Raw genomic sequence first — 27,579 nt, forward strand, 5'->3', positions numbered from 1 at the left:
CCCCCCCCCCCGTGGTGCAGGAGGTCGAGTAGGCCATGCCCACCATGGCCACATCCACCCTGCAACCAGGTAGAAAACAGGTTGCTAAAATCCCACCCCTGACCATGACCTGGATGGCTGAGAATCTCCATAGACATCTCAGACTATGCATATTGGACCAGGACAGTGCAGAGCCTACTCAGTCCTTTCAGAGTGGAGCTGGACTGGGAACTGGAGCTACAACAGTTTGATATAATGGCAAAGGTGCTGGACTAGAAACCAGGAGACTGTGAGTTCTAGTTCTGATTTAAGTAGAGCTGTCTGAGTGAGTTGGAACTCATCAGTCTTTCTTCAGCCCAATTCACCTCACAGGTGTTGGGCAGCAAATAGGAGGGCAGAAGTATCATGTAGCTATCGCCTGGAGTTGTGTAAGGTGGGATAATAATAACAATTATAATTAATATAAAGGTCAACAGGCAAAGCTTAGGCAGATGAAAGTGAACAGAATCACACCAGAACTAAGTAGGATTGGCAGCCTAAACAAAACCATTATTTGACAACTCTTCCCACTTAGACGATCTAATTATATTTGTTATTATTTTAGTAACTTTATTTTCTTGCAGGTTGCTGTGACACCATTTGATAAAACAGCCTATAAAACTGGGCAATAAAATGCTTCTCCCCTCCCAATCACATGGACTATTTCAGGCAAGCTGGGAAATTATATGGTTTGCACCCGTGACATTGTACAGCTCAACAATTATCAGTTTTGCCGACAGTGAAAATTAATTTGCTAGCAAATTCTAAATTTGTAATCACAGCTGTGGTGATACCTATCTATAAACCAAAAGAAAGGGGGGGGGGGAGGAAAGAAATGAAGTCAATACCAATTTTATAAATGGAAATTATAGGGACTTGTTGACAAGTTTGGTTGTCCTTGCCAAGGGTTGCTAACAATCAACAGAGAATACAATTACTTTATGTAAATGGAGACAAGAGTCCATAATAAAAACAATTACTCAAAAGCCAATGCTTAAATAAAAAATAAAATAAAAAGCCAGACTGGACTATGTATGTGGTGCATAATAATTAATACCATTATGAGAAATATGGTATTAAATCTAATTATAATTAAAAAGGCATACCTTCCTATGCACATACATATAATATCAGTCCCTTAAATAAAAATCCAAGGACAAACTCTAAAATAGTTTTAAGAAAGTTTTAATAGAATTGAAATGATGAGATTCACATATTTTCAATTCTGTTTTAATTCCCCACTGGAGAAGAACAGATTACTTTCTTTCACCAAAGCATTTTATCCTGGACAGTCTCCTCTAGTGTACTCTGCCGCTTCCACCCAAATTTTACAGCTACTATCTATTTTTATTTCCTAAATCAGGAGTCTTCAAACTTGGCAGCTTTAAGGGAATTCTGGGAGTTGAAGTCCACAAGTCTTAAAGCTGCCAGGTTTGAAGACCTCTGTTCTAAACCATAATGGGAGAAGGTGACAATAATACCACGTTTTCCTGAAAATAAGACAAGCTCTTATTTTCTTTTGACCCCCAAAATAAACACTTGGCCTTATTTTCGGGTTAGGGGAATTCTGAGAATTGAAGTCCACAAGTCTTAAAGCTGCCAAGTTTGAAGACCCCTGTCCTAAGTCATAATGGGAGAGGGTGACAATAATACCGTGTTTCCCCCAAAATAAGAAGACAGGGCCTCATTTTCTTTTGACCCCTGAAATAAGCGCTTGGCCATATTTTCGGGGAGGTCTTATTATTTTTGAGGTACAGAAGACGCTGAGCCTGGTCACCTCACAGCTTCTGCTGTGTTGTGTGTCGCTGGGCCTTCTGCTTTCTGCCGCAGCCATTAATGTGACAGAAGGGGAGCGGTGGCTAGGGCTGTAAGAGCGGCCAATAGGTAAGGGCGTGTGGGGTGCAAGGGGAATGTTCCCTCTCTCTCCCCCCCCCCCCCGGCCTTGTCTCCTCACCTCATATTGTTTGCGCGGCAAGCAACCAGAGGAAATGGCAGGGACCGGCTTCACATGCGTTTAAATATTTTCAGGGAGGGCTTATTTTCGGAGGAAAGTTTATTTTAGTGCATATGCTCAAAAGCCCAATTGGGCTTATTATCCGGGGAGGTCTTATTTTCGAGGGTAGCAGAAATAAAAACCAAACCCTATCTTGAAAAAGCTTCCTCCCTAAGGCTACTGAAGTCCCTCCATTGTTGCCTGCTGAGGGTTCATAAAGAAATAAACCAGTGCAGCTATCAGATCTCTACCCATCAACAACCCTTCCCTTCCTCTTCACCCCCTTCCCCTTCCCTTCTCTTCTCCCTTCCCCCTCCCTTCCCTTCTCCTTCCTCTTCCCTGTGTAACACCCCTAATGAAAGAAGACTCCGAGGCTTGAGTTTCCTCAAAGTTCCATTTTATTAAAGATGTCATATTGGCACAAAACCCAAATCTGAAAGTTTCCAGGTTTTCCCCACCCAAAAGGAAGTCCAAGTCCCTGCCCTGCACTCACATGTCCATCACATGGTCCAATCAGGCATCATCCAAAACTGGAGATGCCTCCCAGTCACCTCATCGAAGCTGCAGGGCAAGACAGCCTTGACTTTCTGAGAAGAATGTTATTTTGACTATATATCACCCACACTCCATATAATCCCCCCTTCCCAATTTCCCACAGTAGAAAATGTGGCAGGCCTGAAGGCCCAAATGTAAAAATGGCTTCCAGGTATTACACCCTGTAGGTATCAAAACGTAATGAGCTCCTCTGGAAAGTTTCTGGCAAGTGAAATTCCATCTCCTTCCTCAAACCTTGAACTTTTCAGAAAAAGTAAGGATGGGAAATGACTTGGCTGAGTGCTTTGGAAGCATTCTGGAGCATAAAGTGCTATCCTCAGCATATTCTTGGGAATAATAACAGTATAGTAGATTTGGAGCAACTGTCCCTTCTCGTGGTCACTCATGCCTTGTCCCCAGATTACCGTAATGTCCTCTACCTGGGGTTGCCCTTGAAGACCACGCAGAACATTCAACTGACCCAGAAGAGCACCAGCGTGGGCAGTTAGAGTTGTGCCTTGGTATTGCTCTTTGAGTTTCTGGCTATAACTTTAGGAGCTGGTTGTCCCCCCAAAATGTTTCATGGCACAAGGTCTGGATAGCTGAGAACTAGCCTTTCTATCATTGTTTTTGACTCTCCCATAAGATCTGATAAAGTGGATTCACTTTGCATTCCCTCAATCTAACAATGCCATCTGATGGAGCCTAAGAAGTAGACCTTTTGTCGTGATACCTGCCCTCTGCAATAGCATCCACCTAGAACAGTGCTTTTCAATCTTCGCAACTGTAAGAAGGGTGGACTTCAACTCCCAGAATTCCTTAACCAGCAGGCTAGCAAAAAGATGGCAGGAGGCCTGTGCTTTTGAATCAAAGACACCAAAATAGAGGATGATACTGTATTATCCTACTTATCAGTTTCCCAGAGACATCTGTCTGGTTACTGCAGAAATATGAACTGCTCTGATTTTACAGAGAAGATGTTTTTTTAAAAGGAGCACAGAGTAATCAAAAACCACTAACCCTTCCTCCATCTTTTTCTACCCTACAGCAGAGAGACAAAAGACTGTGTAGCAATTAAAACCAGAAGATAAATCCACATGCAGACTTACAAATTAAGATGCTGAATTTTTATAAAGCCAAATCCTTGATCCATCTAGCTTAGCACTCTCAACACTGGCGGTTTTCCCAATACAGTTTTAGATCATTGTCCTCAATCTGGGACATTTTCCATGCAAACTGTGAAGTCCACTATTAAATTACAGCCCTCCCACATTTCTTGCTTTTAAGCATGAAGCTGGAGAAGGGAACAGGAATCGATCCCATATCATGCAGAGCTGCTGCCTGAAGTCCAGCCCCTACAACTGTGGACACTTGGCCAATGTTAATCAAAAGCATTTTGTTCTGACCTAGGCCTCCCAAGAGCATGAAGCAATCTGCTTGTCCTGACAAAAAACCCTTTTATTAATTTACTGTGAATTCTGCTCATCCACATCCAGCAAAGTCATTCAAGGGAGGAATTACAGTCACAGACCTTATCTGGCTTGGAGACCTGACAGGCTGATATCTGCAAAATCTGAATTCTGCTCATACACAGCCAGTAAAGTCTTTCAAAGGAGGATTTATGTTCACACACCTTATCTGGCTTGGAGAGCTGCCAGGTTGATATCTGCAGAACTTGGCAAGGAGTCTCGGAGAGTCACTAACCAGTTAGCAAGCTGTCTCCTGCAAACTCCACTCCCCTTTCACCCCTCTTTTATTTCCTCTGGGAGGGGCCATTCATCATCCACCTGTGGCCTTACTCCCAAGTCGACCCCTGTTCTTTAGCTGTTCCCTTCATCTGGCAACTCTGCGCATGCACGCACTGGGAACAGGCTCCAGCTGTTCGTCTGCCTCACTGATGTCTGATTCTGAAGGCAGCTGATAACTGGCATACAGCTCTGCCTCCCTCTCTGCCTTTGACACAGAGCCCTCATCAGAGCCTTCCCCAGACTCCAGGACTGGCTCATGTTCCTCCCCAACCTCCTCACTGTCCGAATCTGCTGCCAGCTCTGCTGGCTGCTGGTGGGCCACAACACATTTCTGAATTTTGGGTCATGTCCCCTTTTGCTCCTGCAGAGTATTCAATGATCAAGTATAGGAAAGGGGATAAATCGCAAAGGGAAATGATGCTTCCAAAGAATGCAAATGGGTTCTAAGTTAGCCAAACAGAAGATGGCGTAAAATTGGGAGAGTCTCCTCAGAGCTCCATCAAAACAGAACTTATTTGGCAGCAATGTTGCTACTATTTAGCAGAGAGTAAACAGGAGCAAATAACTTAATCTCATTATGCCAGATCTGTTCCAAAATAGTTCTCCCCCCACACCCAAAAGTACAATTTGCATTTCTCGCTAATTATATTTGTGTGTGAGAGAGAGAGAGACAAAGGCACCATCTGAACTGCTGATGTTATGCCATAGAAGGAGAGAAGAAACAGTTGCCTGGATTGATTAAATGAGCCTTAGAGTTACTTTCCATCTACTGCATATATTTCCCAAGCCGGATTACGAAAAGCAGCAAAACCACTGCCTAGCCACCTACCAAGGTTACTGCAGAATTCGCCCACCATTCCATCCGGATTGGCGGTGGGAATCTGGGTGAGTCCAGTCAGGATGAGAACATCGCTGTTCTTAAGAGACGCCTGGTCCATGGGCTGAAAGGGAAATTTGAGAAAAATCATTTGTTTAATAAATGGCTAGTGCTGTCCATCTTAAGCAGTGGAACTCTGGAAGGCAAAGAAAGAAATAGAAACAGAATAAACAAACAGAATTCATTAAATAAAACCTAGCAAGGGCTCTTAAAATTGCTCTAATAACAAATACATGATATATATATAAGGGTATGGCTAGCTGCTGAGAGCTAAATAGCTTGAAATAGATCTATACTAGTCTCCCTTTATTTATTTATCAGCACAAATAAAACACACACACACACACACACACACACACACACACACACACACACATATGGTTCAAATCCAAGTAAGGGTATGGCTAGCTGATGAGAGCTAAATAGCTTGAAATAGATCTATACTAGTCTCCCTTTATTTATTTATCAGAACAAATAAAAACATATATATATGTATATATATATACATAGGGTTTCTGTCTGGATGGTCTCTTATGACGAGCCGATGGACAGAGAATGGAAGCAGTGAACTTCCTCCCATATTTGGGCATACCAGGGATTGTGACTTTAAATATATATATTTAAATATATATATGAAATAAGATCTATACTAGTCTCCCTTTATTTATTTATCAGCACAAATAAAACACACACACACACACACACACACATATATGCACACACAGACACACACACACACACACATACACCAGCTATACTAGCAAATAGGCCCCAATGATTGGGGTAAAGCTAGGTGTTCATAGCCTTTCAGAATGCTAATGGGGTCAAGATCATCCAAATCTCGGGGTGGGTATGGGGAGAGCACCACTACAGAGAAGGCATGCTTCTAGGTCTTATCAGGTTGTTTCAACAAAGTGACCCAAAGCATGCCCACCTTGCCCTTGTCAAGATTTCAAGTAATACCCCCATAGCAAACAAAAATCCGAGGCAGGTGGGTATCTCAAAGAATAGTTTTATTGGACATATCATATTGGCCCAGGCTGGTGAAAACCGGCTCTAAATGTTCCTGCCATTTTCACCTTAATTAAAAGTAGAAGTTTTTTCCCCTTTCACAATCAGTCACATGGTCCAATCAAGGTGCCTGGTAACATCACTCCAATTGCGGGAATATCCTTGGTTCTCAGGAGAAAGTATTTTGTTTTGGCTACAAAACCCCAGTTATTTCTATTCCCCCCTCCCTATCCCTCAGCTCCAGTGCAGCAACACTGAAGCTTAAAATGGCTCCGGTCAGGCCAGCTTCAGGGTTGACAGCCACATCTGTAGAACAAACAGAAACTATTGGGGATAGGGAATCCTACAAATTTTTCATGAGAAAATAATATATTTAGGCAAGTACCTTTGTGCCTTATATGAGGTGGCTTCAGGGAGTTTACAAAGGTCACCCATTAATATAGTTCTACAACTTCACTAAGCAGATTTGCATGCAGCCCCAGAGTTCCTCCAAAAGTATTGCTGAATTATATAGTGATTGAATTATAGAAAAAGGGAAATTACTAAGGCATCAAAGCAACAATATTCACTTTTCATTACATTTACATTTACAAATTGCCTGGCTCTATCCCCATTTTAAAGGGCAGTTCCGCACATGCTATTCAAATGCCAAGTATACCTTATAGTTATCCTAACAATGTTATAGACTCTGGATTTGCTAATTTTGAAGTTGACAATGAATTTCTGTCTTGCAAATATATTGAGCTAGTTGACTACACACATACAAAAACGTATTTCCAAATCCAAATAAAAAGCACATGAATAAGGAACCAGAGTCCAAGAAATATGTGTCATACAGATGTGATGTTTAGTTACAATTCTTCTCACTCAAGAGTATATCTTAGGAGCTAAGATGTTTTTGGATCTTCTTGAATATACCTCTACCTTGTCTTAGCTTTGAGGAACAAACTATATGTAAGATACTGTTCTGATCCAGGCTTTCCAAGAGCATGAAACAAACTCCTTGTCCCAGCAAAAAACTCTTTTATTAATTTACTGTGAATTCTGCTCATTCACAGCCAGTAAAGTCTTTCAAAGGAGGATTTATGGTCACACACTTTATCTGGCTTGGAGAGCTGCCAGGTCGATATCTGCAGAACTTGGCAAGGAGTCTTGGAGAGTCACCAACCAGTTAGCGAACTAATTGTCTCCTGCAAATTCCACTCCCCATTCACTCCTCTTTTATTTTCTCTGGGAGGGGCTATTCATCATTTGGCCTTACTCCCAAATTAACCCCTGCTCTTTAGTTGTTCCCTTCATCTGGCAATTCTGTACATGCGCACACTGGGAACAGGCTCCAGCTGTTTGTCTGCCTCACTGCTGTCTGACTCTTGACAACAGCTGATAATTGGCATACGGCTCTGCCCCCCCCTCTTTGCCTCCGACACAGAGCCCTCATCAGAGCCTTCCCCAGACTCCAGGACTGGCTGATGTTCCTACCCAACCTCCTCACTGTCTGAATCTGCTGCCAGCTCTGCTGGCAGACCACAACAGAACCCAGTTGTATATTGCAGCTGCCAGCAACAACTAGCCTCCTGCCTATATACACCTTTCCAGTATATGTGGTTCTTAAATGCTGACAAATGTCTCCTGGACAATTCTGTCTATACTGTTTCAAAAGGTATCTCTGTCCTAGTGATGGAAGGCTGGGCAAAGCCAACAAACAGTGTGACATAGTGGATGGACAAAAAAGTACTTAAGAGCCCCTTTCTAAAAACCAACACACAACAAAATGCAGTAGCCATGAGACGCTTGTCAAATGAAAATGCCAATAAACCAGTAAAAGTATCATTGAATTGGCTGTGGGAAATGCACATAATGGTCATGAAGGATTCAATAGTCATAATTTCATCTTCTATTGACCCAAGGTGCTACTATTGATTCCGGGAGTCAACCTTCAAAATAATATACTTTAAAAGACTTTTGACAAATCTTCTGGGCTGCCCTATCTCCTTCCCCTGCCATTATCAGCTCCAATTTTGCTTTCTAAGTCAAGAGTCAATTTTCGTAAAGTTATTGTTGCTGGGAGTTGTATTGAGGCAAAGTGTCCTTGTAGAAACTGTTCGTTTCAAATTTCAACCAGAAAACATCTTATGAGTTTCAGTCATTCGGAAACAAGATAAATTTTCTGATAGGAAAGGCTCAAAATTAATCAGGCTGTCAAAAAGTGCACATCTTGATTCTCCCAGAAAGGTGAAGTCAACAGTCTTCTCAAGAATATATTTCCTTTGAAAATGGAAGTCCCATTTAGCTCTGATTCCTGGGAAATTCAAGGTGCAAATGCCATTGTTTAGGGCACAGCTGTCAAACTCGCAGTGTCACATGGCCATCACGGGATGTTTCGTGACATTTTTCCCATTTGCGAAGCTGAAGTGAATGGGTCTATGTGTGACACATCTGACCAGCAGGCTGCCAGTTTGACACCCCTGGCTTAAAGGTAAAGGTTCCCCTCGCACATATGTGCTAGTTGTTCCTGACTCTAGGGAGCGTTGTTCATCTCCGTTTCAAAGCCGAAGAGCCAGCGCTGTCTGAAGACGTCTCTGTCATCATGTGGCTGGCCTGACTAAACGCCGAAGGCGCACACAACACTGTTAAATTCCCACCAAAGGTGGTTCCTATTTTTCTACTTGCATTTTTACATGCTTTCGAATTGCCAAGTTGGCAGAAGATGGGACAAGTAACTGGAGCTCACCCCATTACATGGCACTAGGGATTTGAACCGCCGACCTTTTGATCGACAAGCTCAGCGTCTTAGCCACTGAGCCACCGCGTCCCTTTAACTTAGGGTAACCTAGTCCCTTTGGATTAGGGTAGCCCAAAAAAATCTCCTCTCCTTTCAACCCCATGTACAAGAGCTATGAGCACATTTCCAGGAACTCCACATTCCCATGACTGTGAGAAGGGTCACATACAAATTTAAATAAAGAGTCTTGCCTTCAGAAGTTGTGGGTGTCCATCACTGGAGGCTTTTAAGAAGAGACTGGACAGCCATTTGTCTGAAACGGTATAGGGTTTTCCTGCTTGAGCAGAGGGTTGGACTAGAAGTCCTCCAAGGTCTCCTCCGACTCTGTTGTTCTGTTAAATTCCATATTTGGAGGATGTAGCAAGTTTCAGAAGGAAATCCTAGAACTCTAAGCAGTCCATTGAGATCACGGGGTGCTGATAGGATGCTTGTGGGGGGGGGGAGAAGGACCCCAATGGGAAGGAGTATTAAAACAGAATACTTTGCACTTTGTATTCTGCCACATTTTGACACAATTTGTCATAAGTTTGTTTTCTCAAAGGCAGTATATGGTTAGAATCTTCTAACATTGCTTTGTTTCTCTTGAAAGTCATATAAGGCAATGGCCATGGAGACAAATTATGGATCTTGTGAGAGTTAATGTACTAGAAACAGCATCTATAGCACAATGAAGACCTTAGATGAGGAGGGTGGGCAAACTTGGCTACCATTTTTTCAAAAAAAGATATTTCCAAACAGTGATATCAATGAAGCCTGGCCTTAGTCTTGTTGGAAAATACATTGCATTCAATCCCTTTCCTTTTTTTATATGTGAGAAGAGGGTAATCTTTAACAGTTAAACAGGGAAGATAACAAGTACTGTAAGCAGGGGGCTTACAGTAAACTATGTTAGATTGTTACTGTATTGCTTATATATAGCGTCTAGCAATAAGCCTAAATACACATTAATTTTTTTTAGCCTGCAGCAAGCATGGACAATCTGATGCCTGGAGGCATTTGGGTTTACAACTCCACATCAATCCTTGTCAGCACAGCTAGTGGTTTAAGAATATGGCAACTGTAATCCAAAAACATCTAAAAGCAGCAGAGCTCTGAGTTTTGCTTTATTTCTTAGTCATTTTGGGTTGCTCTTTTCTGCATCTTTTCCACCTCTAAATATCCTTTCTCAAATGCAGTGATTAGAACTGTGAAAACTATTCTGTGATCACATACAGGAAAGTTGGCAGTAGTTTCAGTTTTGATTCTGTTCCTAATCGTTCCCAACACAGATGCTTTTTTGCAGCAGATTTTTTATTGTTTTTTTCCTTCCATAACATCTTACAATCATTACATCAACATTGTTATGTCATCAGACCTGTACATATCAATCTTATTTTGCGTCTATATTTATATACATTTATCTACACTTCTATACATTTCTCTATTGTTTCTAGGCTCAATTAATTTTATTTCTGCAACTATTTGTACCAATTATCCCAAATTTCATAATATTCAGACTCTTCTTTGTCCTTTAATTTTAGTGTCAAAATTGTCCATTTCTGCACAATCCAAAATTTTCGGAATCACTAATTCATAGATGCTTTTTTTTTTTTGACTCAACAGGCACCACACATGAGGTCAATTTGGCCACCGCAACCTTAAGAATCCTTCAGTACGGTCGCTACCAGCTCATAAAACTTCCATGTAAAGTTGGGATATTTTCTTGTTTCAGCCTCAAAATGCATGGTGTTTATTTTAATGCATGTAGTCCTCAACTTACAACAGTTCATTTAGTGACCATTCAATATTACAATGTTACTGAAAAAAGTAGCATCTCCATGGTCATGTGATTTACATTTGGATGCTTGACAAATGACTCACATTTATGACAGGTGCAATGTGCTGTAATCATGTGATCTCCTTTTGCAACCTTCTGACAAGCAAAGTCAATGAGGCAACCAGATTCGCTTAACAACTATGTTACTAATTTAACAACTGCAGTGATTCACTTAACAAATGTGGCAAGAAAAGTCATAAAATGGAGCAATGCTTAACAAGCTTCTCACTTAGCAACATAAATTTTGGGCTCCATTGTAGTCGTAAGTTGAGAACTACCTGTATATGCATTTGTTTCAATTCATGTCTCTGAATTCTTTTCATTTTACAAGTTGCCTTGAATGCTCAAACTGAACAGCAGGGTCAGATATAACAAAACTGCTTATATTACCAGCATTTCCCAATTATAAGGTAAAGATCAACTAATTATCTGCTCAATGCAAGACTCAAGAACAGAATTCCTGACAGACCACTATTTACCCTCTCTCTACTTGTCTCCAAATGAAAGAAATCCTCTGCATATATTGGCTCTGGCCTAGGCTTCCCAAGAGCATGAAGCAAACTCCTGGTCCCGACAAAAAACCCTTTTATTAATTTACTGTGAATTCTGCTCATTCACATCCAGCAAAGTCTTTCAATGGAGGATTTACAGTCACAGACCTTACCTGGCTTGGAGAGCTGCCAGGCCGATATCTGCAGAACTTTGGCAAGGAGTCTGAGAGAGTCACAAACTAAATTAAGCAGACTAATTGTCTCCTGCAAATTCCACTCCCCTTTCACTCCTCTTTTATTTCCTCTGGGAGGGTCATTCATCATCCACCTGTAGCCTTATTCCCAAATCGACCCCTGTTTTCTAGCTGTTCCCTTTGTCTGGAAACTCTGCGCATGTGCACACTGGGAACAGGCTCCAGCTGTTCTGCCTCACTGATGTCTGACTCTGAAGGCAGTTGATCACTGTTGGATGGCCCTGGCCCCATCCCTGCCTCCGGCCGACACAGAGCCCTCATCAGAGCTTTCCCCAGACTCCAGGACTGGCCCATGTTCCTCCCCAACCTCCTCACTGTCCGAATCTGCTGCCAGCTCCGCTGACAGCCACAACAATATTTTTCAAATGGTCTCTTCTGCTGCCAGACATATTTTTAAAGTTTTTCTAAAACGTTGAATGAAAATTTGCCTACCTGCAATTTATTTAGAACTGATAAGCTAACCTTGTAATTGCTTTGAGTTTAAAAAGACTTTAAAATCATTTCCCAGGTTTCTTATTCAGATGCTAATATCAGGAAAATATCACATGTTCTTATTTTAAAACATCAGCCACTGTATATTTGAACTCTTCGATGGATGCTATTTTAGTTTGGTATTGATTTCAGTCTATGAATATGGCCCAGACCAGTGTTTTCAAACAAGGCAACTGCAGTGGTTCCTTTCAGAATCTTTGGCCTGCCACACTCTCTCCTTCTTTTTCTTTATTATGCTGTTTCATTAGTGGGAATTGGGAGGGGGAATAATAAGGAGTTGAATTGTAGAATGTGTTGTTGTCAAAATAGAACATTCCTTTCTAGAAGCCCAAGGTCATTTTTCGTCTCCGCACCTCAGCACCTGATCGGAACTAGATGGGTGGAGATGCCAGCGTGGCAGAGGAAGATTGGACCATGTGATGAACTTGTGGGTGTGGGGGCAAGATCATGAACTTTCAACTGGGTAGAAACCCCAGGAAGTTCAGATTTGAGTTTGCAACAGATGTACCAACATGTCTCTATTAATAAATTTGAACTTTTTGAAGAGATTTGCCTTGAACTCTGATTTAGTTTGGGATGATATTTGGAATGCTGACAGCAACTTTAAGATGTATGGATTTCAGCTCCTAGAATTCTCCAACCAGATACTGGGGAATTCTGGGAGTTGAAGTCTACACATCTTAAAGTTGTCAAGTTCGAAAAACACTGGTTTAGAATTTTATATACCTTATTCCTAAGTATTTGCTTTGCTTCTTCAGACACGCCTCCTAAAACATTAGTTAAGACAGGTATATTTACTTTATATTTTTATTCTACAATAAAGACAGAAGCAAAGAATTAATTCACCTTCTTTGCTATTTTTCTTTTAAATACTGTATCTTGCCAACTGCTTATTTGTGACATTCTAAAATAAATGTTTACCAGTTGGTCTTAACATTATTAATATCACACTTCTCAACACCACACACCTGCCTCATTGTCTCACAGCATGTTTACATTCCTTTTAGTACTTCTTGTCTGGGAATAATTCTATTTTCTGAACAATTTCCCCCCAAAAAAACTTTCCTGAAACTACTTGTTAACTATACTTAATGTCTTTTCTGGCCTGCAGAACATTTTAAACTGAATTTCTATTGTCACAGTTTTAAGCAATTCTTAAGTAATCTAGGAGGACACAGTGGCACAGTGGCTAAAACGCTAAGCTTGTCAATCAGAAAGATCGGCAGTTTGGCGGTTCGAATCCCTAGTGCCACGTAATGGAGTGAGCTCCGGTTACTTGTCCCAACTTCGGCCAACCTAGCAGTTCGAAAGCATGTAAAAATGCAAGTAGAAAAATAGGAACCACCTTTGGTGGGAAGGTAACAGCGTTCCATGCACCTTTGGCGTTTAGTCATGCTGGCCACATGACCATGGAGATTACTTCCTAGTAATCTAGGAAGACTTTGCTTCCGTTTTCTATCCTCTTTTTAGCAATCCATCTTTGCAGAAGTTCCTCTTTTGAAATAAAACAAGGCTATGTTGGACAGATTTTCTTTTTCATAACTTTAAATAAGGAGCATTCTCCATTAGAATATAAAAGGAGAGTACTTATAATTGAATTTTCTTGATGTAAATGCATAAGGAGCAAATACATCTTATTGATGATTCCTTAAGTGAAATGTAGTGTATAGGTCATCTTTGACACATTCTAGCATGGCATTCATTCTCCTTTGCCACAACTCTTGTTAAGCCTACTAGAGGGATTATGATTTTAACATTTGATTCATCTGATGTTTGAATGAGGTGTTTATATACAAGAAGAGAGGGGGCTCTCAATTTCTAGGAAAAAGCAAAGGCTTTATATATTGTATATATCAAAGCAGGTGCATCTGCTCTATTGTACAGTATATAAAAACTTTCACACCTTATTCAGGCCATATGGCCCTTTTATAATCAATGGATTAGAAGGATACTTAAAATGACAGCAAGGAGTTGCTCCTTTCATTCTCTGTTCAACCAAAGAGCTTCTTTTGCTTGAAGAGATACATAACTTCACGATATGTGTACAGGCTTGGATTGCAATTGGAGTTCCCTTTGTAGAGTAGGACTTCCTTGTCTTCCTTTTTTTCCCTTCCTACTTCAGATCTCTACACTTCATTAGAAACTCATGCAGGTGATTGGGGATTCTTGGGAATTATGTGTTCAGTGTGCTGATGGCTGTAGTTCAAGAAAGCGGCAGCATAAATTCTGCATAAATCAATGCAGAAATAAAAAAGGCTTAGGCTTCTGTAAAGTTTGGCACCCAAATTTACTTATTCTCTCTCTCTCTCTCTCTCTCTCTCTCTCTCTCCCTCCCTCCCTCCCTCCCTCCCTCCTCCCATCTCTGTCTGTCTGTCTGTCTGTCTGTCTGTCTCTCTCTCTCTCTCTCTCTCTCACACACACACACACACACCCCTCCATCAACTGAACCCTGATTTAGGATGTTCAAAGGGTATCATGTGTGATAACCCTTATATAACCATCAAATAAGATAGGAGGATGACATGATCCAAGGACAGCCAACAGGACTGGGTCAGAGTGAGACTGGATCCAGGGTCCTCATATCTAACTCTTGCAACCACTTGTATAGGCTCTTAGCCTGATTGAACAAAACAAGGGGCTACAGTCAGGGTTAAAAATGAAATGGATGGAATCCAGGGCTACACCCATGAAAATAAGGATATGGAACCCACCACTCTCCTTTATAACAGCTTTCTTTGTAAAATAAAATAAAATACAGTATTTTTAAAATATATTATTATAAAAATCAGGTGGGGCAGGAAGGTGTCAAGGAGTATGATGGAGCCTTGGCTGCTAAGCTGTGTTGGTGCCAAAAGTAGGTTTAGGTGATGACAGAACCAGGTATGTTTACAGACAGTAGTACTGTATTCAGGTAAGAACTCTGGAACTCATGACATCTTCCTCCAATCTCCAGATAGGTATCCCCAATAATCAATGATGAAATGGAAGGAATCAAAGAATGGGGCTAGAATCCTTGCAGCAATGTCAACCCCAAGCATGCTGAGCTTTTAAAATCCATGTAGACTATTGCCCCATGGGTAGGAAAATAGGGGAACAATCAATACAACCATCAATGCAAACTCAAGGTAAATCGCTCTAAACACGGCTGCAGAAAATATGACTTCAGCAACAGAAAAATATGACTTCAACCTTAAACTGTTTACTGTGGACTTCCCTCCATTCCTAAGAGGTCCCTAATGGGGGCGTGCAGAAGTGCACCAGCATGCCTACCATCCCGGTCCTCACAACCCCATTTATTTGTATTCATTTCCTTTGTTCGTGTCCATGTCCATACTTATACCTGTTATCTTTTACTTGTTTGACAAACTAATACATACATAAATATGCCTATTATTTAAATCCAATCAATGAAAAAGGGGGAATGTCACCACCAAACTCTGCAAAGATGTGGTACCTGTGGATGTGTTGTAAGGAGTGAGGATCCTGAGACATAGGAAACCTTCTCATAATGTGACTGGATGATCCAATTGGAGCTGCCCAAGGCATATCCAGAACTGAGAGGGGAGACTTGTACTGCACCAAAAAGCTCCTGTAGGAGGAAGGGACAAGAAAACAATTCAATTCGGAATGAAAGTATCCCAGAAAATAAATCTCCACATGTGCTGTTCTTATGGGGAGATGTAGTCTTAGTTCACTGAGCTGATCTCCATGTTTGAAGGCAATGCATCCACGGAAACAAATGGTGAATAACCAAGAACTGGAGAATGCTTAGGAACTATTATCTGCTTCTGGTTTTCCCAGAAATTTTGATTGGGGTGAAGTGAGAACAGAATTTTGGACTTAAATCTTCTTTCCTATATAATTGACTGTATTTAAAGCTGTTTTCTCCTTCTTTCTACAATTAATTCAATGTTTATCCCAAAGGACTTTCTGGTTTTTCTTTGAAGAAATTTTGCTTCTCACCCAAGAAGCTTCTTCAGCTCAGAGAATAGAAGCATTTATACCTCTTGCAGACAGCTGGCCATTTACATTCTTTTAGTGAGTCGCTGAGGCCACCTTGTCAGAATATTCATGACTAGCAGAGATATGGTAACAAGGTCAGCCAATGAATAGGCATAGCAACCGATCAGCCAATGGGAGCTGAAACAGATTGGGTGTGCTTTAGCCCTGCAGCTCTGTGTGCTGTGTGGAGAACTGAAACTGAAACTAGTCTGTGCTAAGAAGTAGTCTGCTGCTCTGCTCTGAATCTGAAGAACCACTTGTTGGTATTCTACATTTTTCATCTGTTATTATGTATATAAAGAAGTTAATGAATCCAGCTGAATCAGTTATCTGTGTGTGCTTTCTGGATTTGATTTTTTCTGCAACAAATTCTGACACACCTGGAGTCCTTAGAGTCACTCAAGTAGTGCAAATGGGTGTGGAGTCTTCTTGGAACTGTTAAAAGGACTGTGTTGTAGACTTCCATTCCCCACCTTCCAGTCAGAACTGAAGAAGCTTCTTGGATGAGAAGCGAAATGTCTTGAAAAAAAACCAGAAAGTCCAGTTGCCTCTTGAAAAAAGCATATTTGGGACAACCATGACCTGGATGACTGAGAATCTCCATAGACAATTCAATGTTTAGATTTAAGACAGTGGCATTGAAATTATTTTTTTGAAAGGAACACAGAAAAACAAACACAAATGTGAAAAGCATCAGCAGAAAATATAACCAAAGTTCTTTTAAAAGACTATACAAATAGAACATCTATGGCTGGAATCCACAGGGACACACCAGGCTTAGCTAAGAAGGCTTATGTGGAATTGCTTCCCAGATAAACCTGGAAGCTTTGGGCAGGAAGAAGGAATCTGTGGACATGACAGATTTTTATTTCATTCAGATTTTAATACAGACAATAGATAACTATCCTATAATAAAATGGATACAGAAGGAAAGAAGACAGCTACAGATTTCCTCCGCAAATCCTTTTTGTTTTAAAAGAGAAACTCACAATTTTCTGGGAATATCCCACCAGCTGGATCTTACTGAGTGCAGAGTTAACTTCCTGCATGTTGTAGCATCTTCTCCATGTTGCAACTTCAACAGCATCTTTCAGTGGTGCAGGAAGCATCCTGGAAGAGAGGCACATTTAGAGGATTAAGACTTATCAGCGTAATAAAATTCTGGAACTCGTCTTCGAGAAAATGATATCACAAGGGGGGGAAAAGAACAGGATGAAGAAGAGCACTTTAACAAGCAGCTTGATTTCTCAACTTGTGCCATTTTACATCTAATGAAATGAGGTGAGAGTCTAGCCCAGAGAGGGTTAACCTTTTTGTCGTCACGTGCCGACAACATGTATCTCCGCGTGCAACCATAATGCAATGCCTGTGCACCCCACCCCCACGCATGCGTGCATGCCCATGTGCGCCCCACCCCGAATGTGCGGGTACGACCCCATGCACTCACCCATCCCCTGCACCTGCTTGTGCCACCCCCATGCATGCACCCCACGCATGCACCTGTGATACCTGCATGCGTCCTGCCCCCATGCAGACCCCAAAACCAGCTCGCCGGCGGGAGGCGCACACGCATGTGCAGCTGAGCTGTGGTGATGGCTCGTGTGCCTGCAGAGAGGGCTCTGAGTGCCACCTGGGGCATGCGTGCTATAAGTTTGCCATCACAGGTCCAGCCTTTATTATCTCTCTAGCATTCTCTTATCTTAGAGGCATTCAAAGATTAGCCAACGTTTTCACCCCACTGCTGTCGTCTCAATGCCCTGTAAGATGCAATTTCTTTATCACAGAAAGAAAGATTAGGGTTGATCCACGCTCCACAGCTGAAGTGGTCTGGAACTGTCAAACCCCATCTTCCCCATACTATAAACCTAAAGTGATCTTACTGAAACCAATCCGGTTTCTGTATCCTTCATAATGTAGAGGCCCTTCAATCTTGATTAGCCAACAGGTAATTTTTGTAATAAAATGGTTGGCTGTTGAGTTATGTTCTTATGGCTATGCTTTTATTCTTTAAGCTTCCTGCTTGGCCTTTTGGAAATGGGTGTTCATGACTGGCCATGTGAATAGATAGATAGATCTGCTCTCTTTGACAGCTGCTCCACTCTCCAAAATCCTGACGGGCCCACCAGGAAGATTGGTGATTTCAGCACTAACTGGCAGAAAAACATCACTCACACCTAGTAGGGATTTTACACAAAGAAACATGCCCCTGTTGGAGGTCTCAGTGCTTTCAACTGAGAATCTTTCAACCTTTTACAGTAATTTTCTAGACAGACTAACTGGAATAGGATTTGGTGCATTGCTTCCAGCCTTTCTCAGACCACGGCAGAAAATAGTGGTGGGGGACGTACAGTTCATTGCCTTGATCACTGGCTTGTTTTAAACTGTCCCCTTTGCCCTGCCACATTTACCTGCCAGATGGTTCCTTTACAGCAGTGGTCTCCAACCTTGGCAACTTTAAGACCTGTGGACTTCAACTCCCAGAGTTCCTCAGCCAACTTTGCTGGCTGAGGAACTCTGGGAGTTGAAGTCCACAAGTCTTAAAGTTGCCAAGGTTGGAGACCACTGCTTTAGAGCATGGGTGTCAAACTCGATTTCATTGAGGGACGCATTAGGTTTGTGTTTGACCTTGGGGTGCGTGTGGCCAGGGGGGCATGGCCAGCTCGACGTCACTTGTCTCGGGGGTACCTGTGGTGGCCAAGGGCTAAGGCAGGACTTCCCTCAGACACCCCTTCACTCTCATTATAATTTCCTTCCTTCCTTCCCTTCTTTTTCCTTTCCTCTTCCTTCTCCTTTCTTCTTCCTTCCCTTCTTTCCTTATTTTTCCTTCCTTGCTCTCTTCCCATCTTTTTCTTTGCCTTTCCTCCTTCTCCTTTCTCCTCAAATGCAAAAGGGGAAACATTTCTCCTTTGGTTTTGTTTTTAAGTTTGTTTTGCTAACCCTCTGCCGATGAAAACCTATGTGGCCCTACCAAGCTCAGTTTTCACTGGCAGAGGCACTGTGGGCTGGCCCTTTGCTGTTTCCAGGGTGGCTCCACGGGCCAGATCGAAGTGCCCCACGGGCCGGATTTGCGCCACTGGCCTTGAGTTTGACACCCCTGCTTTAGAGAAATAGAAAAGAGAGAATAGAGTAGTAGCATGCCCTTCTGCAACTGGGAGCCCTCCAAGTTATCTGAGCCTGTAAACCGTCCAATTCCTGCCATTAGGAATTGTGGTCAAACTTATCTAGAAGGTAATGACATCCAGAAGACACCTGGAGGGGAACCACAGTTCTGTGAATTTTGTTATTATTATGACTATTTTGCTCCCTGGAAAAGCCAGTGCTTAAAAATATTGAGAAAGTGAGAGAGAAACATGCAAGAAACAGCAAATGACAGCATTTGTAGCCCGTAAAAAGAATGGTTATCTCCTGGGACATAAATCTCTTGCCCTACTAGGAAACCAGGCAGGAATGCAGTGAAAGCTGCCAAAGAGTGGAAGAAGAATAGGGTCCTTATTTTGTATATTAAACAGATACTAAATCAAAAGCTCATTCCAGCTCATTTCCGGTGATTTATGGAAATTGGTCAAGTTTTGCCGATTTGCTTATTTAAAAGAACTTAATTTATTGGGGAAGCTGTTGGGTCAATGACCTTCTTCCTATAATTTAAGACACCAAAGGAAGCATTAATGATGGCTTATGCCGAGATTGCCTGTGCACATAGTATGCAAACTGCCATTCCTATATATCTCAACAGAAAACAAGGAACATTTTGCCTTCTTCTGTTATTACTTTAATAACAGAAACTTAAGGAATAGAAAAACTTATTCCAACAAACACAAAAACATTTTATCTAGCATTTTAAGTATAGCATTACAGATGATTAGTGAAACACAGTAGCTCCTAAAGTCATCTGCTATTTACCGAGAAATCTGGATTATTTGTCGTCTGGAGATTTGAATGAAGCTCTTCACTGGCGGTGGGGTTACATAATTATAAATGTTGTGCTGATATCAACAGACTTAGCCACTTAATTCTTTCTTTCCTAATTCCAAAGGATTTATGAACAAGTTAAAAATGGAAGTCGTTGGGGGATTCCAATGTTTATTTCCATCCACTGTGAAAATTGCTTCATGGACCTTATACTTTTCAGTAGTAGCTCCGACCCTTTGGAACGATCTCCCCGTGGAGATTCGTACCCTCACCACCCTCCAGACCTTCCGCACAGCCCTCAAGATCTGGCTATCCTGTCAGGCCTGGGGTTAAAGATTGTAATTCGTCCCCACCCGAATGATGAATGTTGTTTCTATTTTTAATTATGTATTGTTTTTATATGTCACTGTCTGTATTCCCTTCCCCACAAGTTGTAAGCCGCCCTGAGTCCCCTCAGGGAAAAGGGCGGCCTATAAATAAACTTACAAATTACAAATTACAATACTCCGCTTTATGACTTTTGAATAACACTGATCCATAAGAGGCCAGTCATCTGGTATGATGAAGGAGAGGACTGCTTTTGAAGTGACTTTCTAAGTGACTTCTTTGCCGTAGCCCTGAGGGGATTTTAGTTTTAGTTTCATCTCAAAGAAATAAGTAACATTGGATAATTGCATATTATTAAGTATTTTCATTGTACCCATTTTTAATTCTAATTTCAGTCATGTTTCAGGCAAGGATTTAATATAGCGGCAGCTTTTGGTCATGCTGTTAGTCGACCTGTGACCTGTGACTTGCGCTCCTTGAACTCCCGGCAGCTTTCGTCATTCACAGTATTGTTTTGAGCTGATTCTGTGGTTTGGGAGCATTGTTTTACAATGGTGCTTTTCCTTTCTTTAGGGCTGATTCCAGTTAGTGTTGCTTGGAGAAAGAGAGGCATTCTTTTCTTTGCAAGAAAGAGAGGATTTGCGAGCTCCATTTCTCTCTACACACTAGAGCAGTGATGGCTAACCTTTTCTGGACCGAGTGCCCAAAGCGTGCACCTGAACCCCCAAAATGCAATGTGCATTCCCTCCGTGCATGCGCTCCCTCGTGCATGCCTCTCCTGCACTTGCGCACCAGGGCCCCTGCCCCCACCACATGTGCTTACACCCCCCCATACACACAGCCTCCTGCATGCGTGACAGAGACCCAAAGACCAGCTGGCCATCAGGAGGCACGCATGTATGTGTGGCAGAGCTGAACTGGGACGACAACTCGCGTGCCATTAGAGAGGGCACTACGTGCCATAGGTTCACCATCACGGCACTAAAGTAAAGAGGGAGAACTCCAAATGATATGTTCCCTTCAAGATAGTTGATGGCAATGAGATTTCTGCGCACCATAGGCATGTATTTGCTAGGGGATTAAGCAAGATCCAACGACTCAGCAAAAGATGCAGGGTAATCTGTGTCAAGATTCATGGCATAGACATTCAATAGCTTTGAAACTGAAAAGGATCTGCTCACTTTTGATATAAAAGTTTGTTCTTGCCTGGGAATTGCTGAGTCTTGCCTCACCAAGTACTCTGCTCTAATTTCATCACCTCAGCAGTATTCTGGCTTGACTGAAATCTCATAGGAACTAGACTCCGGCATAGATTTGATGTGTTCTATTTGGTAAAATTAAGTCATATCTGGTTAAATGGAGGTTACAGATCAAGACCTTGGACACCACATTGAAGGCTACAGGATCTTTTCTTGAAGAGAGCTGGTGTTTCACCAAAGGATTATAACATCACATAATAATATAATAAGGATTAATTACTGACTCCGGTATTCTAATTTCTCAATTCCTGTTGGATATTGATTAGAATCTCTATGATAATTTCTCAATTTTAGAATTATCTGAGGATAGAAACACGAGAGTATCATTTAACATTGATGGGAGATCAACACCTTCAGGCCAGAAGGCACAGAAGATTATACTAAGAATTCTGTCTGAGTTATGGAAAGTCATTACTTGTTGTCATTCAGCTTTCTTCCTGTTGCTCTAGTTCAGATCCTAAGGAAATCTCTTTGGACACATCCAGTGTCCAGTATCCATTTCTTATTTTCCCTTTCCTTTCCTTTCAAATGGTCTAGGCTTCCTTGCATGGAGATAACAACAGCAATAGCACTTAGACTTATATACCACTCCATAGTGCACTCCACTGTTTACAGAGTCAGCATATTGCCCCCAGCAATCAGAGTCCTCATTTTACCAACCTCGGAAGGATGGAAGGCTCAGTCAACTTTGAACTGACAGGATTGAACTCCAGGCCATGGGCAAATTAGCCCGCAATACTGCATTCTAACCAGTGTGCCACCTGGGCTCTTCTTCCTGATGAACCTCTTTTTCCACTGATATAATTCCCTGTGTGAGGCTAGTCAAGTGGCCAGTCCTGCACTTAGGTAAGATCCCAATGTTTCCCCTTTGGCCTTCCAACAAATCTCTCCAACATTTATAGAGAATGTGCCATTATTGAAGAAGGGGATTGGAAAGCATTACCTTTATTATAATCCATTATGACACCATTTGATTTACAAAGCCTCAATGGGGTTTGATGTTGTCAGCAGTTGGCTCACGTTGCACAGAGTAATGGGGTGGAAACATAAACTATTCCGGTGCACTTAGTATATTTTTCTACAAAGCATTTTTCCCCAAGAACGCCAAAGCTTATAGCTGTACCCAATAAAGATAGCAATTCAATTGTATGCAGCCTATTTAGGACTGAAGCAGCTAAACTGCACACCATCTTGCAATAAAGCAACACTCTTGACAGTTATGAGAGTCAGAGAGTGTGGCAGCCCAGCAGAGTCACTACAGCTAAATGAAAAAAAAAAGTCATGTTAACGTATTTTATAGACATCATTGCCCTCGGGAAAGAGGTTCTAGTATGGTCACACACAATAAGACTAAGCCTATTCATGGTTGCCAGTGACGAAAACAGTTCTGAGAACAAGACTGCAGGGAATTAGTTTAGTTTAATTTAGTTTTATTGAACTTGTATGCCGCCCTATTCCTCGAGGGGACTCAGGGCGGCTAACAAACTAAATAGGGAAAAGGGGAAGTACAAAAAACAAGAAGACAAGACAAATACAAAAAACAGATTAAAAAATTGGTCAACAGCCGCAACAATTCGAGTGGGGCTGGGAACTCATCAGCCCCAGGCCTGCCGGAACAGCCAAGTTTTAACGGCTTTGCAGAAAGCCTGAAGGGTGGCGAGGGTCCGAATCTCCATGGGGAAATCGTTCCAGAGGGCCGGAGCAGCCACAGAGAAGGCCCTCCCCCGGGGGGTCGACAGTCGACACTGGCTAGTTGATGGAATCCGGAGGAGGCCTAATCTGTGGGATCTAATTGGTCGTAGGGAGGTAATTGGCAGAAGGCAGTCTCTCAAGTACCCAGGTCCGATACCATGTAGGGCTTTAAAAGTAACGACTAGCACCTTGAAGCGCGTCCGGAGTCCAATAGGCAGCCAGTGCAGCTCGCGGAGGATAGGTGTAACGTGGGTGTACCGAGGTGCACCCACAATCACTCGCGCGGCTGCATTCTGGACAAGCTGAAGTCTCCGAATGCTCTTCAAGGGCTGCCCCATGTAGAGCGCATTACAGTAGTCCAGTCTTGAGGTCACAAGGGCATGAGTGACTGTTCTGAGTGCCTCCTGGTTCAGGTAGGGACGCAATTGGTGCACCAGGCGAACCTGGGCAAATGTGGGTCCCCCTGGTCACAGCTGACAAATGATGCTCTAAGTCAGCTGTGGATTCCTGTTGATTTATGGGCACTGACATTGTTGATTTCCGAAGTTACTGGTGACATGTACAAGGTGCCATGTTCTCAGCAAAATGTTGAAGTCAATGTATGCCAAGGGTACCAACTCAACCCCGGGGGCTGAATCTGGCCCATGGGGTGCTTAGATCTGGCCTGCAGGGCCGCCCTGGAAAGAGGGTTGCAGGAGGCCATCACAGCCGAAAACGTAGCTTGGGAGCCCGTTTTTTCTGGCAGACCACTTGAGCCCCCACAGGGCCCCCCAACACAAGTGACATTCAGCTGGCCACACCCACCCTGGCCACAACTACTCCAGCCCCCCCGAGGTCAAACACAACCCTGATGCGGCCCTCAATGAAATCAAGGTTGACATCCTTAATGTACGCCTAGTTCCACATGGCACCATTAAGCAGCACAGAACCAACACAAGGCATGCAAGAAAAGCTAAATGCCAGCATTGGGCCAATCAATCCTAATTCAAGGAGTAACAATCTGATTCTGAGACATTACACCAGTAGAAATCACACAAATAAAGGAATGTAGCTAGCAAGGTAGATTAGGTAGATTCAGTTGGTCTACCTGGCTGAAGAAGTGGAAAGGGTTGTTATACGGTATATGATTTTTTTCAAGGAGAAGGAAAGGAGAGGAGAGACATTTTAAAGACGGAATGCTGCTAATTCATATACATACATACATAAATACATACATATATACATACATATGTAAGCTGCCATTTAAACCATTTTTGGGCCAAGCGTACACAGGATAAGTATACTTTTTGACGGAAAGCATTTTTTAAAAAATTCATAAAATAGCTTTTCTGAATAAGTGCTTGAGGAGGCATCTATAGAAAGTTATCTTTCGGCAGCCCAATCCCCAGCTGCATAGGGCTTTAGTTATCATTAGCTTTTTGAACAGCACTGAACTGGAAACTCATTAGGAATCAGTAGAACTGTTTTAACAAGAGACTTTCATGCTACTTATAAAGAACCCTAATTAAGGTAGTTTGTAACATCCTTGTCCGGATTAAAGTTTCTGAAGATAACCGGACACAGCAATCCAAACATGAAGAAACTAAGTCACTAAGGCAAGACAAAAATGACATTGTCAAGTACAGATAGTCCTCAACGTACGACCAGAATTTAGCCCAAGTTTTCTGTTGCTAAGTGAAAAATGCATTGAGTGAGTTTGGCCCCGTTTTTACGACTTTTCCTGCCACGTTTGTTAAGGGAATCACTGCAATTGTTAAATGAGTAATGCCAGTTAAGTGAATCCGGCTTTGTCATTGACTTCACTTGCCAGAAGGTCGCAAAAGGGGATCACTGGGACACTACAATGGTTATAAATGTGAGTCGGTTGCCAAGCATCCAAAGGCAATTCATGTGAATCAAAGATTCCATCCTGAAAGGAACTCTAGAGACAATGGTGCTGAAGCTGACTGATAGCATATGAGCTTCTTTTTTATTTATTTAAAATTTATTATTAACAAACATGTAAAATACACACACCCAAAACCTAGACATACACCACATTTACACAGTACAATTCGAACAGGAGCTTCCTGTTCTTTCTAATAGCAATTATCAATCGATACCGCTCACCTTATATTATTTCCCCTTCTATTGTATTTCATTTGGATTTCACCATTCTTAACCCTCTTATTTTACTCATAACTATTATTTTTTGAGTTTTGTTATATTCCTTCATTGATTCTTGTTTCTTTCCTCCATCCACCTATACCATTTATCCCATATCTGGTAGAATTCTGATTCTTCTTTTCTTCTTCTTTAGTTAGTTTGTCCATTTCAGCACAGTCCATAACCTTTCTTATTATTTCATCTTCGCTTGGAATTAATTTGTTTTTCCATTTCTGGGCAAAGACAATCCTTGCCGTCGTAATTATATGTAGTATTAAATACTGGATTTCTTTTTTGTATTTCGCGTATGAGGCATATGAGCGTCTTCTAACTAACCACGTGACCCGAAACCCTTATTTTTTTGGCCCTAACATATTGTTTTTTTGCTGAGGCAACATTTGAGGTAGCTTTCTTCAGTCCTTGCCTTTGCTGACCCTGCAGGCAACAGAGCAACGCCTTGTTTTATTCTAGACCTGCAGGGTAGCTGCCGATGTTCTGCCCTTGTCACCTACACTGGTAGAATCAGATCCCTTGCCTCAGTCGCCTCAAATTGTAACACTCTCCTATAGCCTAATGGGGTGCGGTGGCTCAGTGGCTAAGACGCTGAGCTTGTCGATCAGAAAGGTCAGCAGTTCGGCGTTTCAGATCCCTAGTGCCGCATAACGGAGTGAGCTCCCGTTACTTGTGCCAGCTTCTGCCAAACTAGCAGTTCGAAAGCACATAAAAAATGCAAGTAGAAAAATAGGGACCATTTTGGTGGGAAGGTAACAGTGCTCCATGCGCCTTCGACCTTGAGTCATGCCAGTCACACGGCAATGAAGACGTCTTCGGAGAGCGCTGGCCCTTCGGCTTTGAAACGGAGATGAGCACCGACCCTAGAGCCAGAAACGACTAGCACACATATGGGGGGAACCTTTACCTATAGCCTGGCAGAGTTTCTTTGCTGTCTTGAGAAATCCCTTTTCAAATAAGCTTGCCTGATGATGGCCAAACCCATGAGGGCTGAGGATGGAATAAGGAAACGGACTATAAATGAATTAATGAGCTCTCAGAGACACCTTTAAAAAGGATGAGGAAGAGGAAGATAGGGAAGAGGCAGAGTGAACTTACCGTTGCACCTCCTTATTCTTCCACAAGGAGGCAGACTGAGCCTTTGGCACTCGCTCTATAAAGTTGACCAATTCCTCCATAAGAAGCCTGAAAAGAGAAAAGGGCAGCTGAAAACCTCAAAATGAAAACACAGCCGGTTGAACTGACACACTAGAATAAGTTTCTGAGGGTTTTTCCAAACAGCTGAATCGTGCATGGTTTGATTTCTCAAATTGGACCAATTCTTCTTTGGAGAAGGCTTCTCTGAATGAAGCATTCTTAACAGAGTGGATGAATATTTACCCTAATTGATCACCGAACACAAGACCAGCTGAGTGGGACTGCTGCAACAGAGGCAAATATGATTTTATGCTGCGTGGCAATATTAATTTATATAAAATAATTACATTATCTCCCCCGGGTAAACTTTGTCAGGTATTCCATTTCAGGTTTTCAGAGCAGCTACACTGTGGCTTGTTTCATTAAGCTTTACTGCTATCACCCTGGCAGATTGGTTATAGAATTCGTCTGTTCTAGAAAAGGGAGCAGAGGCTGCCAGGAATGAGAGATCTCAGATGATCATTGAAGGATCAGAGTCTAATTCTTTTACCTGTTTCCTCCATTGATTAAATTAAGTGGAATTACTCCCACGGAACCATTGATGGATGCCAATGTTGATCTGTCAAATCACTACCCAACCATCAGCATTGTGACAGTACCAGTAAATTGCCCACTACAAAGCCCAGCTGTGAAAAATGATCCATCCTGAAACACTCTCTTACAAGAGATGAACTGGTCAGAGTACCGTCAGAGTACTAGCCATCAGCATTACTTATTATTGTTTTAATGTCGATTGGTTTTGTCCGTTGCAGCATGCTTGTTGCACTATCCATTCAACTTTAATTCTTTAAAGTTAGTTCTTTGTTTTGCCATATCCCCAAATCGGTGGTGGGTTTCAATTTTTTTTCGAACCTACTCTGTGAGTGTGGCCTCCTTTGTGGGAGTGGCTTGCCGGCCATGTGACCTGGTGGGAGAGGACGTTGGTCTTACCTGAACGTCTATTTTCTGATGGGAGGAGGGAATGGTCACACGTGGGTTTTATCACAGCCTGATTGGTCCAAGGCTGAGAGGAAATCTATA

At 42.1% G+C, this 27,579-nt stretch overlaps 1 protein-coding gene across 1 annotated transcript in view; it reads right to left on the reverse strand.

The window, feature by feature from the left end:
• Positions 1-27,579, reverse strand: part of INTS9 (integrator complex subunit 9) — a 98,150-nt gene that overhangs the window by 36,536 nt on the left and 34,035 nt on the right. Inside the window, exons 6-9 of the mRNA XM_014057460.2 lie at positions 26,461-26,547; positions 17,008-17,128; positions 15,471-15,605; positions 5,123-5,234 (exon numbers count right to left, since the gene is read on the reverse strand). Of these exons, the coding sequence (XP_013912935.1) occupies positions 5,123-5,234; positions 15,471-15,605; positions 17,008-17,128; positions 26,461-26,547 (455 nt within the window). The remainder of the gene's footprint in view (positions 1-5,122; positions 5,235-15,470; positions 15,606-17,007; positions 17,129-26,460; positions 26,548-27,579) is intronic.

Source organism: Thamnophis sirtalis, unplaced genomic scaffold (genome assembly GCF_051295495.1).
Source record: "Thamnophis sirtalis isolate CommonGarterSnake01/CBP01778 unplaced genomic scaffold, rThaSir2_p1.2 scaffold_6, whole genome shotgun sequence".
NCBI lineage: Eukaryota > Metazoa > Chordata > Lepidosauria > Squamata > Natricidae > Thamnophis > Thamnophis sirtalis.